This window comes from Balaenoptera physalus (assembly GCF_965194825.1).
Source record: "Balaenoptera physalus genome assembly, chromosome: 8".
NCBI lineage: Eukaryota > Metazoa > Chordata > Mammalia > Artiodactyla > Balaenopteridae > Balaenoptera > Balaenoptera physalus.
The window spans coordinates 78,765,618-78,785,021 of NC_138887.1; the positions used below are offsets into that span (position 1 = coordinate 78,765,618).

Genomic DNA, 19,404 nt, shown 5'->3' on the forward strand with positions numbered 1-19,404 from the left:
ACAAGAAGACACACTGACTGATCTCGACATCAGATGAAGCAGGAACTTGGGGTCCAGGCGAGGGATAAGCTTTCCCTACCCCGGAATACCTGGTGAGATGTGAAGATATACACTAGGGATGGTTTTTGAGACTGTTCCATTTTAGTCTTAAAGAACAGGGTACTACCCTTGACATTCTGTGTTACTGTTAATAATAATTATCATTATTATTATTAGCAGTGGAAGTACCGTTAATAGTGTTAGTAGTAGTAGTAATAATAGTAAAAATAGAGAACACGAAATTAATCCAAACACCTCAGACCCACAAAAACTGTTAATTTGCACGAGGTGAGAGAAGTGATATCTGGCAGAACTTTTAGGTCTTCATTTTCCAGATCTTGTAGATGCCCTGAATGTAAGAGTTGGGTGATTTTTATAAATATGGCTTCCAGGGTCATTTGCTGACCCACTGAAGGGGAACCTCCAGGGAATGGAGCCACAAGTTTGCAGGTCAACAGGTTCCCCACGTGAGTCTAATGATCATCCATCAAATGGGGTACTCAGACACGAGAGGTAAAAAGATTTACCCAAAGTGATAAGTGGGGTCCGGGCCAGGGCTGCCTCACTGCACAGCTCCAGGGGGTGCCACTCACACTGCATCCTACAGGAAGAATGGTGGACCTGAGTGTGTAACAAGCCAGCCCCGATCAAGGGCACTACCAGGGTGCAGATCCATAGCCATTCCTGACCCACCAGAAACCACCTGTGTCCCACTGGATCCGCCTCCACGGTGGGGAAGCCAGTGACTCAAAGTGTTCATCCCTCCACTCACGGGATGTTTCACTTGTCTCACTATCCCTTTCAGATAGGGTTTCTCTCGACAGACGCACACTGATATTTTGTCACATCATTCTTTGCTGTCCTGTGGCATGGTAGGATGTTTAGCAGCATTCCTGGCCTCTACCGCTAGGTGTCAGCAGCAAACCCCCTCCTCACCTCCCCTCCCCCACCAAGCCCCCCACCGTCGTGATAATCAAAAATGTCCTCCAGACACTGACAAATGTCCCCTAGGAACAAAATTGCCCTCCGTTGAGAACCATTACTTTAGGAAGGAGGCAGAGTTCAGGGTTTTTTATTCAGAGCTGTGACTCACAATTTGGCCACTTGGGCATTAGCATCAGTCACTGTCACATATCAGGCAGCTACCATGTTCTAGGCACCGTATTAGTAGTGGACAATTAAACGTACGTTAGTTATCTTTTCTGATACTAACTCTCTGATGATAGAATGATTCCTAATTTATGGAATTTGGAGACGAAGTGTAAGTAATTTTCACAAAGTTACTGAATGTTGGGGGGCAAAATTTAAGCCAAGATCCTTCAGAGTTTAAACCTAGAGAAACTCTTCCCAATGACTCTTGCTATTTCTTGACCAATCTGTTATCCAGGTTTCCTTCAGGTGCCGTCTTCCTAAATTTGCCTACACATAAGAACTACCTGGGATTATTAACAAAAAGGAAAAAAACCCAAATGCCCTAGCCCAGCCAAGCACTAGTGAGCCAGCATTTCTGGAGGGGCGTGGATCTTTCACAAGTGTCCCAGGTGATTCTGATCTTCAGAGAGGCTTGGAAAACCTTATGTGATAGAAATTTCTTTCTTTAACTGCTGGAAAATAGGGCACTCTGCTTTCCACGGATACCCTCATGAAGCTGAGAGATCAAATGTAATGTGACCTAAATGAGCACTTAAAAACCTGCAAAGCACTGAATGACAACAAGCTTTTAATGGTGTTACCTGTAGAAATATTCACTATTGCCAGGTTATTTCATAGAAATGCTTGGCGCAATTAAAGTCACCTATCAAGGGACTTCCCTTGTAGTGCACTGGTTAAGAATCCACCTTCCAATGCAAGGGACATGGGTTCGATCTCTGGGCCGGGAAGATCCCATATGCCATGGAGCAACGAAGCCCGTGCGCCACCACTACTGAGCCTGCGCTCTAGAGCCCGTGCTCCGCAACAAGAGAAGCCGCCACAATGAGAAGCCCATGCACAGCAACGAAGAGTAGCCCCGCTCACCGCAACCAAAGAAAAGCCCACGTGCAGCAATGAAGACCCAACGCAGCCAAAAATAAATAAAAATAAAATAAATAAATTTTTAAAAAATGACCTGTCATGAGCTTCCCAAAGTCTGAAGCTTGATCGCTTTTTCTTGGGGCAGCTTTTCATTCCCTTGGTGTCTCCTTTGCAGATAGTGAATGAGACAGAAAACTCTGGGGGCCGTGGGTCAGTGGAAAAGCAGAGCTGCAAGCCCTCTACCAATGCGGTTATTTTCTCTGTATGCTTGACGAAATGCCCAGTATATCAGGAAAAGGGAGAAACCACGTGCACCTCTCCTAATCGTGAGTCACAAACAGGTAGCAGGCTGAGACGCATAAAATAAACCTGTTGGCAATTTCTCCAGACCATCAGGCGGCCCCATGGACCACTGGGGGTGGTTAGGCTCTGAGTCAGCCTCCCATGGGCTCCCTGTTAAGTCAGGTTGTGTCCCTGAAATCATTTTCCACTCCATAGCCACCAAATAACCTATCACTTTATTCAAAGTTCCGTTCGTGGGAATAATACTCAGCTTATCTAAGTTTCATTTTCTAAAACCCTTCACCCTCCCTTGCTCCCATTCCCAGGGAACACATCAGAAATTGAGCTGGAAGATCAACATCCAGATCAGCTTTCAAACTGACCCCTACTGCTCCAGGCTGGTGGACACACAGACCTCAGTCTGGGATTTATTGTAGAAATCTACCTGGGATCCTACTCTGTGAGTGACTCAGAATTCACTCTGTCAGTGCTTTTCAATCCTGGCTCCACATTAGGATGGTCTGGGGAGTTCTAAAGAAAATATGCTGATACCTGGGCCTCCCCCTAGACATGCTGTTTCACTGATCTGGGATGGGGCCCGGGTGAGCCTGTCCGGCAGCCAGGAGTGAGAAGCAGTATACCCGGTGAATACCTGTGGAAGACATTTCTTTCAGCTGTAAGGGAAGCGTTCTTTCATCTGAGGAACTGGCGTGCTTTATCCTCATGAATGATGTGAATCTTGTAAATGGTTTCTTTTCATTTTTATTTAGGTTTCCCAGAAACTCAGACCCAATTTATGATCTAATGCTGGGAACTGGGGAGGCCTATTCAGCCTGCATGACTGTACACTAACGTTTGCCCTGTTTGACTCAATCTACACTAGCTTGACTTCCTGCCTCTGGTTTTATTCTGCAGTCTTCATTTTTTAAAAGCAAATTGGTTACATTTATGTGATTTTAGACTTCTGAAATATTTTGTAAATGAGGTAAGGAAAATAAAAACATGAATAAACAACTACATCAGTACTGACATTGTGCTAAGTTCCATTTTCCTCATCTATAAAAATTTTAAAACATCGATTTCAGGATGTCATTGTGAGGACCAAGTGAGAGAACTTAGCAAACTGAAGTGCGATAGAGTGTGTGTTATTAGTTTATATTCAAAAGAAAGGGGTGTGTGTGTGTGTGTGTGTGTGTGTGTGTGTGTGTGTGTACAGTAGCTAATACGTCATCTTTGGGAGAAAAGCACTTTAAGGTCACGCATTACATTGTCCTTGACCCAGAGCATGTGAATGTTCAAGGAGTAAACAACCCAATCAGTCAGCTCGGGGCAGAGATGTCAACACCGCAGCTTGTGTGACTGGAAGTATCTTTTGACAAACGAATAGCTTTCAGATATTTCAAATTAATGTCCTTGGTTGGTTCGGCTAAAGGGCAACAAATCCAATTCGCCAGGAGTCTGGAGAAGAGGACGGTGATGAAAGTGACAACCAAGCCTGCCTGCCTTGGGGCAAATACACACCTAAGACTCAGGACAGGAGGTTAGCATTAAATCCGATGATTGGCAACTCGACCTCAAGTAATTTCCCTCTGCAAAGTAAGATTAGCACGGCCAGGCCCAAGCCTGCCGGTAAAGGTGATTTAAAAGCCCTTGAGACATAGCGTCATTGTTAGTAACAGTCCAACGATAGCAATGTTGTTACAACACAAGCAGGTCCCAAGGCAGAAGTGGGTGCTGAAGGACTAAAGTAGGAAAAGTGTCTGTCAGCCTACTGTGCATTTTCACTCTCTTTCTTTTAGCCTATGGCAGTGTCTGCCTTTACGACACCCACAACATTTGATAGCCGTTGCTGAGCACATCCACCAACATTTTCTCTGTGTTCCATTTAGAGGGTGGCAGAGAAAGACGAGCTAAATGAATCGTTATCTTTGCCCCTTTGCAGCCTTGACAAAAGGGCATCAAGAGAAGTCCACGTTCTGCTTAGGGCTGTGGAATCTCTGAAAGTTTGGAGGGCTTCAAGCCCACCTCCTGTACTTTCCTGAGAGTTGTTTTCCAACAGTGTATAAGCTACAGCAGCATAGTCAGTGTTTGATAACATTTCTCCTCTGCAATACATGAATACCATGCTTTCTTTTGTGTGACCCGATCTCTATTCATCACAAAGAACAATGATCAAAAACATAAGAGCTATTCAGACATGCAACGTTATATGCTATTTAAATATGGCCGTTTTAATATCTGAATATGCCTTGGGATTGGGTATATGAATGAGGAGTCTGAAAAAAGGTCCACGACCTTTGACCCAGTATTCTAAGAATTCTTCCAATGGAGATATTCAGAAATGCGACAAAGCCTTATGTACAAAGAGCCCTGCTGCTGTTATTTACAACTTCAGAAAATAAAAGCATATAACTTAATTGTCCGACAGCAGACAGGTAGTTAATTAAACTTCACTAGAGCCACAAAATGAAAAATTATGTTGCAATTGAAATTATATTAGTAAAGAGTTTTTTTAAATGGGTAATGCTTACAATCCAATGTTATGAGAACAAACCATAATACAAAATTAAATATATTGTACTGTGTAAAAACACATAGCAAGGGCTTCCCTGGTGGCGCAGTGGTTGAGAATCTGACTGCTAATGCAGGGGACACGGGTTTGAGCCCTGATCTGGGAAGATCCCACATGCTGCGGAGCAATTGGGCCCTTGAGCCACAACTACTGAGCCTGCGCGTCTAGAGCCTGTGCTCCGCAACAAGAGAGGCTGCGATAGTGAGAGGCCCGTGCACCGCGATGAAGAGTGGCCCCCGCTTGCCGCAACTAGAGAAAGCCCTCGCGCAGAAACGAAGACCCAACACAGCCCAAAAAAAAAAAAAAAAAAAAAAAAACATAGCAAAAGACCATTGGGAAGTAAAGAACTGACACTGAATGGGGTACTACAAGTGATTTTAATTTTATTATACTTCTCTATATTTTTCAAAATAAGTTCTGTTTTTTGCTCTCAGGAAAAAAAAAGGAATTGAAAAAAAAAGTGTTTCAATGCATGGCCGCTTGGGAGGAACATCCCAGCCTCTTTAATCAGTAATAACCCAGCGGAGTTACTGCAGAGGAACAACATACAGAGGTGGTCCAGATAAGGGGGTGGTACTTGTGTAATATGCACCATCACCACTAGGGGTGCCTCTTAGTGGCTGGTTTGAAGGCTGGACGCCATTCACTATATTAAACCATGTATGCATGCTCACAAATAGGGGTAATGACTGGTCCCTAGTCAGACTCCCTATGTTTGTAGCTGGAGAGAAAGAAAATATTGCCAGGTAGCCCTTTCTACCTGAGGGAGAAGGAAAAGGAAAAAATGTTTGGAATTCAAAAACTAGCATCGTAGAAATGTAAAACCGTATCGTGGTACCCAGAAGAAAACTGAACATATGGAAGCCAGCCTAATTCCTGGAACACTGACATTTCTTATGCCTCCAAGGAGCTTCTGATAGTCCATCCACTCATCCCTCAAAAAAGATTATATGAGACGTGATAACACTGCGTGTATCTTCAGTGTGCCGGCAAAAGCACTTCGTACCTGGATATTGCTTGGCATTTGGAAGAATACAAAAGAGACAGATGGTTGAGTGAGTCTGTACAGCCTCATATCTGGGACAGAACATGGACAACAATGAAAAACATTAAAGTAAAGAAAAACAGCCTTTTCATTTTTCAAATTCCAATAGAGAGGTTAACTCATTGTTTTTATTTGGTAATCAGAAGAACATACAAGTACTTATTCATTACTAGATGCTGGGGAAAATTATACATTGAGGGACTGTCAGCCTCATCTGTGCAATAAAGGTTTACAATAAACACATAATTTATTGAGAGCAGTTTAGCATATTCTGTTTTACATGAATCCCTATGATTTATTTTTGCATTTAGAGATGTGAGGCTATGGCATTTGAGTAGTTTCTTTTAGTACAAATCAGCATCACAGGGAACAAAACACTTTTCTTAAAATGGATGGTCATTCTCTTGCAAATTGCAACCTGCATTTTATCTGCTAAAAACATATTTCACATCATGGAAGTACATTCTATCACTGCCATAAAATACAGACAAAGTCCATTTCATCATCTTCCCTTTTGGAAGAGCTTTCTCAGAACATATCTAGAAATCCCTTCCTTATTCCTGAAGAGAACTATTTATTCGGCATGATTTGGATTGAGGTTTGGGGTTTTGATTCTGCTTGCCTCCCTCTTTTGAGTCTTGTTAAACATTCTTGATTTTAATCCAGACATCTCCCCGAAATCCAGCTGAACAGCAGCAAAATCTCAGGCTGAGGAGATGAGCTGAGTTGGTGGCCAGTGCCCTAGTAAGGAAAGGTCTAGAGACCCATGGTGAGGGCTTAATATCCTAAGGAGAAAAACCCTGTACAAAAATTGTGCCGTAGACTGAGAAGAGATAATAAGAGCATTATATTAGGCTCAAAGTGAGTCACCTTGCTTTGGGTAATGGATATCCCATGAGGATTTCCTTTTTCCTGCTTCCTTTCCCCAAACTATTCCCTCCTCCCCATCTACCCATACCCCATCCCTGGCCCACAACCTTCCCTCATGTGGATCACACTGGAACAAGACAATTTTGTTTTTTCCATTATTTTGTGTTTCCATGTGCTAAAAAGATACTGCAAGCAGAATGGCTTGCCTGGACAGAGGCGAAAGAAGGAATTTGCAAAAGGTATAAAAATGAGAGAAGAAAATAAGGTGAGAGAAAAAGTATGAAAAAGCGAGAGAATGCTTAGATTAGGTGGAGGGAGGAATCTGGCTGTACAGCGGGCACCAGAGTTGATAAAAACCTAACCGAGCTCTACAAATGAAAATAGCAAATATTTTTAAAATTTTTTTACAGCATATAAAATTTTATAAAAATATCATCAAAGCAAGAAAAAAGGAAAATGTATACAGTTCTATCTCTAGAATCAGTTACTGGACAATACCTATGGCTGTAGATTTTTACTATAAATCTATGTATATTGGTGTGCGACTATATTCTGTACCATCACACATATATCCACTCAAAGACAAGGACACTAGTACACAAATACCTACCCCAAGATAGATCACCACAGCGAAGCAAAAACTGTACAAGGGTATGCCTCCAGGGCAATCTATTGAAAAGCTATTCCATAGCCACTGGGTTTTAATGGGCTTTATTTTAAATGAGTTCTCCTGCACGGTAACCTGACAGAGAAATGCTTCTGTTGTCCAAAAGCCAGCTTCCATGAAGATACATGGGTGAGGTTCGGCAAACATGACTGAAGCTGACCAAAGCTGACAGCCTGCAAGATGGCAATGACTGGCCTACTACAGCAAGCATTAAGCCCCAGAGATGGTGAGATCTCCCCAGTGGAGGCTAAGTGTGCCCTGAGTGAGGTGAAGGGCCCACACACCACCCCTTGGTTCAGTGGATGGCTATCTAGGCTGGGTTCAAGTTCATTTAGTGAAGCCAGCCATTGTCAGTGGCAATCCATTTCTGCTTGAGAACAGAAGCCAGAACAAATGTCAATTCATTTCAAATATGTCTGCCAATATTTTAAAGAAAAAAATGGATGAGGTGGAGGGGCATTACTTAACATAATCAGGACTTAATAGTGTTTTAAATTGACTTTCATGAATCTTTCAGTCCGGGTCTCCCACTGCACCCCACTCTTGTTCAATGTAAAAACAAGATATCCTTTTGATGAAACAATCGTTGTTTATTGCAGATTTCCTGGAGGAGCATCCAGGCTTTTGAAAATGTCCAATGGAAACATCCAGAGGACTTCTCCCCATTTTCTAAACTTCCCTGGACCCAAATTCACTTATCAGATGAACCCTGTCTCATGTCCTACAGGCTCTGTTACCATTCTAATTCTGCCGTCATCTCTGTGCCCACCAGTGTGTTTGATGAGAGGAAACCTTAACAACTGACATCTGATCTTGGCAGATAATGTGTCTCTTGGTTCTCAGAGGGATATTTTATACAAATATTGTGCTGCTCATTACAATTTTTTCAAGTTCACGTTCTAAATGATAATGAGGCCTTTAATCATGGATCACGATCAATGAATTACAAATATTACTTTCCATTTATTCACAAAGAAGAGCCAATATAACATCATTATTGCAACGTTGTTTCTTTAACAACCACCTTTGCTGTGGTTCAGTACTATACCGACCATAATATTGGCAGAGCACTGATTCCCCATGCTGCACATATAGATGCTTTTACTCGCTTCAAGAAGGTCTATTTTGGATTTTAAATGTTACAACTTGGATTATAAATAAATCCACTGGTAATGGTGTCATCACCCCTTGTGGAAGTGATTTTTCACATAAATCCTGTTTTGGTTTGTTTGTTTTTGTTTTTTCATTTATTTGTTTTCCTTAAACCCAAAAACCATAGAGAAGTTTTAATTTTGTTTCATAAACTTGGCTCTGATAATTTCCCCCATACTACTTGCAATTTCCTGTCCCTTATAATAAGCTATTTGTGTCACTAGGGTATGTCTGCACCTACTTAGAAGATAAGCCTTTAGCAATACACTTGACAGAAGACGTTGAGTGCATTTTCAGGTAAACTTGAACTTTGCACTCACAGGTGGCTAGTGGAATTCAGCTGGACAGTTCTGCATGTGTTTCCTGAATGCTGACTGTATGCCAGGCGCTGTGGTGGGCCAGTGGTGCAAATCCTGTTGGGATGTGTGGGAATCTTGCAATCAGAATGAAGTTTATTTCCTAAATCCCCTTTATGGGGGACATAATGTTACATACATAGGTTTTAATCTCAGAATCTTCTCCATCTCATTATGAGAAAAAGATTTTGTGCCTTTATTCTTTTGTTTTCCTCCTTACTCCATGGGGAATGTTATGAAGTCATTTCTACCATGTAAGTCTCTGCTCAAAGGTTAAGAATAGAAGAAAACACATTACATATTCTTCCTATCTATCTATCTAAAGAAAATTGATCCATGACAGAAGTGATATTAAAAGACCAGCATCCTTACTCCTAAAATATGGATTACAAAATTGGTCTCCATCTTTTTATTTGCTGTCTCACATCCTGTGATAATATTGCTCTTTACTTTCTATTTTTCATATTTACTAGAGGCATCACATCAGGTGGAAAATATAATATAATGGCTTTAATTCTGCAAACGAAATGAACAGGTGCACTAGATTGTTCTTTGGCTCTCAGATGTCTAGATACCATTTTATTGTTTAAGTATATCAGGTCCTTAATGGGATCCTGTCAGATGTCTTCAATGCTTTTTAAAAGCTCCAGGAATGAAATGGACATAGGAAGAAAATCCATTTGAATTTAATGGGTTAGAAATGAGTCTCTTGCCTGCTGCCATAAACAACTAGGGCTCATAACCTAAGAAAGGTGGGCGTGAATAAAAGCTGGAACAAAGACCTGCCTATGGTTCGGTCATTATGGCAGCAAAACATACTGCATCAACAAAACTTGGCTGTAGAGCTAGTTGGTGACATGGGGACCCAAACTCAAGGGCTAACTCCATTTGTCACTTTCTACCCAGGGACATGTAGAACTGGTGGTTTGTCAATGGTGGGAATATCCCTAGTACTTTCCCCACATACCAGTTAATTCTTAACTCAGGTGTGTAAGCCTTTGCTTTTTAAGTGACAATGGAATACAGAGTAAGATGTCACAGTCCGCGCAATGGAAGAAGGTGTCTTCCACTTCGCTGCTCAACTTGGAGGAAGCTGTTTCAGGAGAATGGAAAGACCACAGCAAGTGAGCTAGAGCTCTGGAAATACTGTTCTTCCAGTCAATATTGTTGTCTTACCAGCTCCAGTATCAATTTATAGCACAGTAATACATTGTTTTTTATTTAAAAAAATAGATAATTTTGCTTTTTTACTCAATGGCCCTTCGAAACACTTTCTAAGGATTTAAAAATAAGAGTCACATAGTGCTTCTGTTTTTCCACGCTGAGTTCCAAGCAGAGTGCTATCCTGAATAAAATTCTCTTCCCACCTTTTTCCAGCTAAATTAATCACTTAAAGCAAATGTAAAACATTTCCATCTTTATTGGTGCTAGAAAAAACAGCTATATTCCTATTTCTTTTTCAAATATTGTTTAGTCTTGATTGAGTATAAAAGGGAAGCTGCACCTTTCTATTTTGATTGGTTGCAAAGCTCTACATAGAAAAATACAGAATTGAAGTGAGGTCAAAAGTTCAGGTTCCAAGGTCAAGAACTGACATGCACTGGCTGTATTTCACTTCTATTTAAAACCACCTCAAAGAGCATAGTTTGCAAATCGATGTCCCATGCATTGAATGCAGTTCATAGGCATGTTTTCTTTGGCCAGCACTGTGTTTGTAAGTTTCTTAATTAGTTGCCAATATTAAAAAATTTGGAGGGGGTTTACATAAAATCTTAGGTATCTAGGACCCTCATTCCCACATAGCACTGATCCCGTAGCTGCCAGCCACTGCCCCCTTGGGGCAGTGCATGCCCTCCCCACTTCCCCCCTACTGCTCTTCACTGCCTCTCTGATACCCAGGCCCACGATGAATTGCCATTTATCGCAATCATTCTGATATTATAGCTTGCTGTACTCATTTACTTGACCTGCTAAACTCCTGTTTTGAATTTGTGACCACATGACTTACTGTGGTCACTGTTAGGAAAACAGGAGGAGCAACAGAAAAATCCGTGTTATTACCAAGCAAAATGGAAATCTGATCTAAGAACCCTGCTCGAATATCAGTACACAACTGTGCGTTCCACACCACAGAATTCTCCAGATCTTTCTGTTGGGGAATATTTCAGTGAGACAAAAGGCCTGGTAGATTACATACACAGTCTCCTTTCTGTCTGAAGAAATACCAACATTTTCCCTTAGTACTGAGAGGATTTTTTAAATGTTTGTTTTCGTGTTTTCAATGTGGAAATTAAATCTGCAACGAGGAATACAGTTAAGCCTACCGTCCAGCTCTCTCTCTCTTCCTATTTATACTCCTCTTCCGATTTACCCTTAGGAAGGACTCAAAGATTCCTCTGTGAACCACAACTCCATTTGAAGAATCAGTTTCATTCAAATCACACCATTTAGATCCACAAAATTCCTTGACTTGCACTCCACTGAATCCCATTCTTGATTTGGTTTCAGGGGGCTGTATTTTTCGTCTCTTTCCCTGCGACATCCACTATTCTTATTTTTGATTCGTGCTATTAATCATCTCCTATCTGGTACTTCTAAAGGCTCATTAAAATGAAAAAAAATTATTGGACATATCTCCCTGATACTAATTCCCTTAGCACTTCCCTGAATAGAAAGAAGAGCAATTAGGTCAAACCATAAATATTCAAAAGAAGAGGACCAGCCAGTGGTAAAAATTTCAGTAACCACTTAGTCACGGATGCTACTCAATGAAAACACTGGGTTTCCCACCTGAACAATATGGTCATGAGCTGAAACATTCAGGTTTGTATTAATGAATGCACAGGTAAATTAAGCATCAAATAAAGAAGAGGAAAATCTCCTTTTTTATAAAACGGAAAGAATTTCATATTATATAAATGGAAAGAAAAGCATGGGAACAATTTCTAAGTCTGAAAGAAAACTGGAGAGAAAGAATGTTCCTGACTCAGGAAAGGAACAACCAGAGACTGAAACCATCATCTTAGCTGTGATGAAGGCCAGCTTGGCTGCATCCACCATCAGCAACCAGTGCAAAAATAACAACACATAAAGAAATACAGTGGCAATTCCTGTGTGTGTGGCTTTCTCAGGCCTCTCTCAGCATTTCCAGGATGTCCGTTCCCATCAGGCCAGACAGGTGCCTCGAAAGCCAGGGCATTAGCAAAGGATTTTGAGGAAGTCCCTTCATGTGCTGTTTCTGTTTGTGCAAAACTCGGAAGTTGTGTTGTTTGCTTGGGCTGGGGGGATTCCCCCAGAGTTCTAAGACCTCACACCAGCTCCCAGAAAGTCATCTCCTGGGAGGAGATGGCATGAGAGAAGGCCAAGTGCAGGGGTGGGGCTTGTTTTTGAAAGTTGTACACCTTCCCCAGATACAGGTCTTTGTGGAAGGAGAAGAGAATGAAGAAGCTCAGCTAAAATGATGCAAGACATTGGCAGCCTCTCTTATTGTCTATGAGGTGTGTTTTACTCTTCTGAATCTGAAAAAAAGAAAAAGAAAAAGAAAAGTGTCAATGCTGCCTTTCCCCCCCTTCTCCACCCTCCAGGTCTGAGAAGAAAATCTGAGGGACAAAAAAAAGAGGGATCAATTACACATTTCAATGCTAGTCACTGCTGTCTCCTTTGTAACACAATCCTTCTATTCATAAAGGGGAAATCTCAGTGGAGAATTTTAAACACTGGTTACATTGGAAGCCTTAATAGTTGCTTTAAACTAAAGCATCAAATATCTGGTTCATGCAGTATGGGTTTTAAGACGCCTTATTTTGCAATCAGGATGACGCTGACTGCCAGATCTGATCTGGTCAATTTGCCTCAGGGGTCAGTGGGATTGGAAGAAATTGGATTCATCTAATCCCAATCATTTCCATACCAAAGCAACGTTCCTCTATCAGGATTCATAGCTATCTGCAGGAAGATGTTCTGCCCCAGACCATAGACTCCTTGAAGGCAGGGAAAATATCTTATCTTTATAACTCTTTTTGCATGTAGTACAATGCCTGACACACAGCACATGCTTAACAAATGCTTCCCAAAAAGATTCAAAGCAAGATGCGCCCCAACTGCCCCAACTGAAATCACTGTGCAAATGGATAAATCACCTGAAGCCTCTACGGAGCCTAGAGTGAGGTGGTGGAAGAAGACACAGATTGAAACAGGACTCATTAATGGAAATAAACAATCTTGGATTTTTTTTTCACCTGGCCTATTCGATAACATGTAACCTCGACAGACTTGGACAGGAGTTTTAAAAAGCAAACAAACGAAAATTATTATGGTTTCCTCCCCTAAGTGCTGTGTGCTCTCCAAGTCAGCATGCCTCAGAGTGAGAGAGGATTCCCTCCTACGCAAGGTTCCAGAGGGATAGGAGACTTTAAAAAGGATAACATCATCATGTCCAGAAATGTTAGGAGTCATTAGAGGACAAGGAAATTTTCCATTCAACTTTAAAGACTAAGATACTCTCCTAAATAAGACTGGGTCGAAATTAGGTACAAACCAGTTGGGAGACAGGAGAGCCCTTTCTGATCTATTGTAATTACGGTCAACTCTCAAATTTTCAGGGGCCACTGATCCAGACCTCCTGCGGTTCCTCTTTCTTCATTCTGGTCTTGTGTGTGTTTACTCTCCATTAGCACCTTCACCCATTTGGGAGAAATAACAGAAAAAAGAAAAACTTCTGGCCAATCACTTTCCTCTGATTCTAGTAGGAATCGGTGAGGGAAGTTGCCAGTTGCCTCACTGGAACTTGCCAGGGAGGGAAAGAGGCGAAACAAACGCTGAAATCATGGATTAGAAATTTTCCATTGTTTCTGATTGTCTCTATGTAGTTTGGGCCACAAGGGAATTGCAAGACAGGGCCCCTTAGTGCTCTGGCCCTGTCATTATCAATTTGGGGTCATATGTAATGAGACTCCTTTTAGATGGTCATTATAGTATTAATCACCTTAAGAGATGTCCCCAGGCCCTCACATATAAAACCCAATCTATTGTTATGATGATATAAGGTTAGGTTTAATCTTTTACTAAATGATAGATTGGTTGGAAGGAAGTGAGGACAGATAGCTGGAGATGGCTGACAAGGATCACTGTTACACCCAGTGAGCTCCAATTTGCCAACAAGGAAAGTGATGCACCTCCTGTGTCATACAGCCTGGGTTAGCAGAGGCCCGCTGTCCAGACTGCTGTGTTCCAGAGATGGAAGAGGTACATCCAGGGTGTGTGAATGGAACCCAAAGGCCCCTGAGAGGAGGTCTTCCTCCCTTGCTAGTCATTGCTTACGGGTGAAATGGTGGAGTGGCCGGCTACAGATCTCTACCCTCCCCTCCTCGGCCTTCTGGTCAAGGGACAGAGGAAAGGAGTTGGTCAAGGAGTGGCGAAAAGGGATAAATAAAGGCAGCCTGTATGTTTAAGCTGTGCCTGGGTTCACTGTCATTAAATACGACCAACATAAAAGAACAAGAGGCAGATACTCTGCAGCTGGGTCTGTGACCTGTGTGACTGTTCCCAGCCTTCCCAAACACATGCTTTCTCTAAAAAATTTCCTCTTAGGGCACTCACCCCTCTGGTGGCTAGTATCATATCTACCTGCAGGAAGATATTCTACCTCAGACCATAGACTCCTTGAGGGCAGGGAAAATATCTTACTTATCTTTATAACCCCTCTTGAATGTAGTACAATACCTGACACACAGCATATGCTCAACAAATCATTAGTTTTTCATTGAAAGGAAGTGAGTTGAACAAGCATGAGGTGGATGGGACAGATAAAGATGTAATGATGAATAGGAAGTTTCTCTCCAACCTTTTCCTAATCCTGACTTTCATAGTGTGACATAAAAAGGAAATCATACGTACATTGATTTTACAATTTATTCAACAGCAAATTATGATATGTCAAAAATGTATACTCCTTATGAAGAAATAGCCCCACTGTGCATGGCTCTTTGTGGGACTAAGCTCCCAGAGAAAGAGCACCTGCCATCCAGGTGGCTTTGACATGGTTTGTAAATCTCCTCACTCCACACTTCCTCTCCTAAACTTCAAATGCCATAGACTTGCTCTGTTGTGTTTTGGTTTCGTGTATATGTTTTCAATGTAAACTAAAATTGCATAAGCATTTAAAACAAAAATTGGGTAAGACTACAAAGTATATAAAAATGAGGATCTAAAAACAAAGTGTGAGAAGTCACTCTGTATTGATCCGATTTACACGACTATTTTTGTTACAGCTGCTTTGAATTCCATTGATTGTAAGTGTATGTTGGCTTTTTGGAGGCCCCAAAAAGTGGTTAAACTCCCTCATCTTTTTAAGAGTGATTGATGAACTGAAATGGAAAATATCTTCACCCAACTTGAGAAAATTCAAGAAAATACCTAAATAAGTGCTACCTCCTCACCCACCCCTGGACGAAAGACTTCTCACATCTCATACAGGGGCAGCCATGGGGGCTCTGAAGCCTGAAGTGTGTGGTGTATGAATTCACAGAAATGTATTTACTCTAAGGGAATGAATAGCAAAGAATGTTTCAGCAACTTCATTTAGAAAATAGGAGATGGAGACTTACAACAATGTGGTCTTATTCCTCCCTTCTCAGGCTACTCCTGAAGGTAAGTGGAGATGCTACAGAAAACCATTTGGTTTAAAGATAGTTGTTTTAAAAAGGCTTAAAGTTCGAGTTTGATTTGACTCTAAAAATGTGTTTAGCAATCATAATGTTTATTACTAGATCACAAGCTGACCATCTGTGAGGCAGGCCTCATAGAATCTGGCACTGGGTTTTAAAAACATCTGTAAACACTTTTATTTTTCATTTTCTTGGGCTTGCTTTTTTTTACAGCCTGATTCAACTATCACCCAAGCTCAAAAGTAAGCTGACTTGGCTGAGCACAGAGCTGGGATTTAAACCAGATTTTGAAGTCTACCAGAAACCCTTTCAGAGCTGCCTCTCTATGGAGTCAACTTTCTACCAAAACAACAAAGTGATACTGTAAGCAACAGAAAGAGTTGTAAAAGGCTAAATAGGAAAAAAACAAAAAACAAAAAACAAAACCCGGGGAAGAATAAATGTGGTAAAACCAAACCCAATTTTAAATGTCTAGTAGTAGGATTTCTGTGGGGCTTATAAGCAGGTCCTGGTTTGGTTTTGTTTCTTAATAATGAGGAAATACTAAAAACAAACAAACAAACATTGTCTTAGAGATAGCTGTTAAGATTTACCCAGGCATTGTGTTCACTTTTCTAGGTCATAAGTGCAAGATAGGTATTTTAAATGGTTACCACCAAATACCCCAACATATGCATCCATGCTTTCTCCTTGCCCCAAATGATAGAGGATATGATTATATTAGGATTATTCTATATTAATTTTACTGCATATAATACCAATGCTATAGCCCTGCTAAGATGGGTGGATGGTTGGACGGATGAATGGATGGATGATGGATGGACAGAATTGATAATAGATGATAGATAGATAAATTTGTAGGAATATAACTTCCTGAAACCTTGCTTATGCCATCATTTCCTAAAATTTGCCCACTGGATCCAAATATAAAGAATAAGAATAAGTACTGTACAAAGGATAGTAGTTCTTAGGTTCAACCTTTGTGATTTTTCTTGATCTTTTCTTTTGATCCTTGGCATCTGTGCTATCACTGAGAATAATGATCCTGTTAACTTTTATTCTTTAACTTTGCTGGCTTCTCTCTTCCTTTACGTAGCATGGTTTTTCTTTCCAAACTTAAAATATGTGAATGTCTCCGTTCTTCTGTCCCACATTGTCCAAAGGTATTTTACTGCCATTCTTCTCTGTATTAAGAACCTAGTACTTTGACACGGAAGGAAACAAAACACTCAACTCTCCAAGTGCCCCAGGACCTGACCCACTCTTAAGAGGTAAGTAAAAGTCAGGCATCAACAGCGCATACCACTCCTCTGGTTCAGGTAAGGGTAGAGTTGTCTGCACGCAAGAGTTTTGTTTCTGATCAGTCTTTGAATCTGCTACTTTTGAAGCCAACAAGAAACCAGAGATTAAGGAAGTCCTTCAGAGAAAGTTAAGTGAGGCTGGGATTTTAGGTCTGAAACGTTCTGACTGCTCTTCGTGTTTTTCTCTATTTTATTAGTTCAGGAAAAACAATAAAAGATTCAAAATGAATGAAAGAAAAAAAGAAACATTTATTCTCATGTTTTCACTGTGGCACCAGGGTATAGAATAAAAATGGCATATATTGTAGAGGGCTAATACTTATGAAATACAGGTATCATCACGTGGAGATCAGGCTGTCCTTTGGTGGAAAAGGCTAAGAATAAACACAAAGAAGAAGCTTCAATACTTGCTTGACATTGCATTTTTAACAGCTCTCCTAGCTTGTGGGCGACTAGAAAAAAAATGGCATTAACAATGGAGACATCTCTAGCTCCTGGTTTTGGCACATATTTCAAAGGCAGCTGTTATTTTAAAGAATTTTTTTATAATGTTAATAGAGTTTCTTTTGACAAATGTATTGTTACTTGTGTTTCTCCAATCACTTGCAAAGAATCTGACAAAATACAATTTTTCTAGGGGGAGAACAGATAAATATTTATTTCATGAATACTAAAAAGTTATTTTTAATCCTGAACATCAGTATTAAGAAAAAAAAGACAAATCACATTTCCCCAGTAGTTCCAAAATTGTAATCCTCTCTGTCAAACCAGGTTCCTTTAAAAATACAATGGTGCGTTAAGAGTGTAACAAAATGTCTAGAAGATAGAGTGAAACAATGAAAGCTTATACACCAATAATTGCAAGGGAAAAGTTGTTTAAAAATATTAATTTCGCCATTAACAAAGAGTACACAATATACTTTTATGTGACATTTCTACTATGTAGTTATTTGGTAAGAGACTGGAATCTAAACAGCTATGTGAAAAGCATGAATTGACCTTAGAAGTTTTCTTTAGTAGAACACAATTTAATTATTTTAAACTCACCAATCTTACATTGTATTATATATATGTATATATACATATATACACACACAATACATATATATATATACACAATATACATACATACATATATATGTATATACACACACACAATTTCAGTTGCTGTTTGATACTACAAATGTGAATTTCAATAACACAAAACCTACAGGAGGATAATAATAGTTGCATGTCATCTTGTTCCTTTATAATCCATCATGAGGCTATGTATTATACACCCTCCTTAAAAAGCACAAGGATGTTCACTGAACCTAAAACTATACTAAAAACACATTGGTTTGAAATGGATGATCGTAACCGAAAGAGCTAACTGTTCTGATTCACTGTGACTCATCAATGCTAGAACCATGTGGATGTCAACGGCTTCTGTACCTCCATGCTCTCAAGTGTATCATCCGCAGCAAAAAGGAACAAAGAGATTTTCTGAGTTCACCCCATTTGACCACTTCCAACCCACATATAATGGATTGGTTAATAGTTTTCCCCAAAATCCAACCAAAAAAATTATATTGGGTTTCAGTATTGTTGCATTCACAACAACTCTTTTTGGGTCAACCTACAGCATGGCTTCAAAAATCAATTAGAAAATGGCACTGAAGTATATAAATCAAAAATTTTAAGCAACAAAACCTTTTAGAATCTAATTAGGGGATCTTATCTAGATGCATAAGAATAACAGGCATCTAAAAACAATACTGCAATTCTCTCATACATTTATCAACTTTTTGTTGTTTTCCTTTGACAGGGACATTGCAGTGGAGGGTTAAGACACTTGGGTTATCACACTACTTGAGAAAATAAGGCATAAAATGTTTTTAAAAGCAAATATTTCATGCCTCTTTCTTGCTAAACCACAGCATGTACTTACTATTGATGCTCCATGTGTTGATACATATAAATATGTTAAGTAAATGGGTCACAAGAGTTTTCATGGACAAATGGCTAAGGGAAATGGGATATTAATCAGAACATGTGTTGTTATGATGACTTATCTTAATTGGGACCCAGGGCACTCCAGATGTTTGGTCCCTGTACACTCATGAAAAATAACCCATAAGGATCCTAGATTCTCATGTGGAAGGCAATTCCTTCATTAAAGAAATAGACCTACTTGTGTCAATGCATAGAAGGTTACAGTGAGATATCTTCCCAGAACTAAGAAATAATGTTATCCTCTGAGAAGGAAGCAAGTAAAAAATCCAAAGGGCGGGATTAACTATTTGTAGAAACTACCTCAAGACAGTAGTGTTGACATCAGTGACATAATCAATGGTGAAGTGCGTTGCAAATCAATCATTGCTAAAAACAGTTAAGCCCTACAGTCTTACAGGTTTAATTTTTAAAGTAAACTAGAAAGGACTCAAGGTTATTGTCATAGTA

The 19,404-nt window shown here is 40.2% G+C and overlaps 1 protein-coding gene across 11 annotated transcripts in view; it reads right to left on the reverse strand.

The window, feature by feature from the left end:
- Nucleotides 1-19,404, reverse strand: part of PDE1C (phosphodiesterase 1C) — a 599,843-nt gene that overhangs the window by 20,364 nt on the left and 560,075 nt on the right. Inside the window, exon 20 of one of the 11 annotated variants that reach the window (XM_082471775.1) lies at nt 3,553-12,514. The exons of 9 other annotated variants lie outside the window; for them this stretch is intronic. In XM_082471775.1, coding sequence (XP_082327901.1) covers nt 12,501-12,514 — 14 coding nt within the window. In that variant the 3' untranslated portion in view covers nt 3,553-12,500. One more of the 11 variants, XM_082471774.1, reaches the window with a different exon arrangement.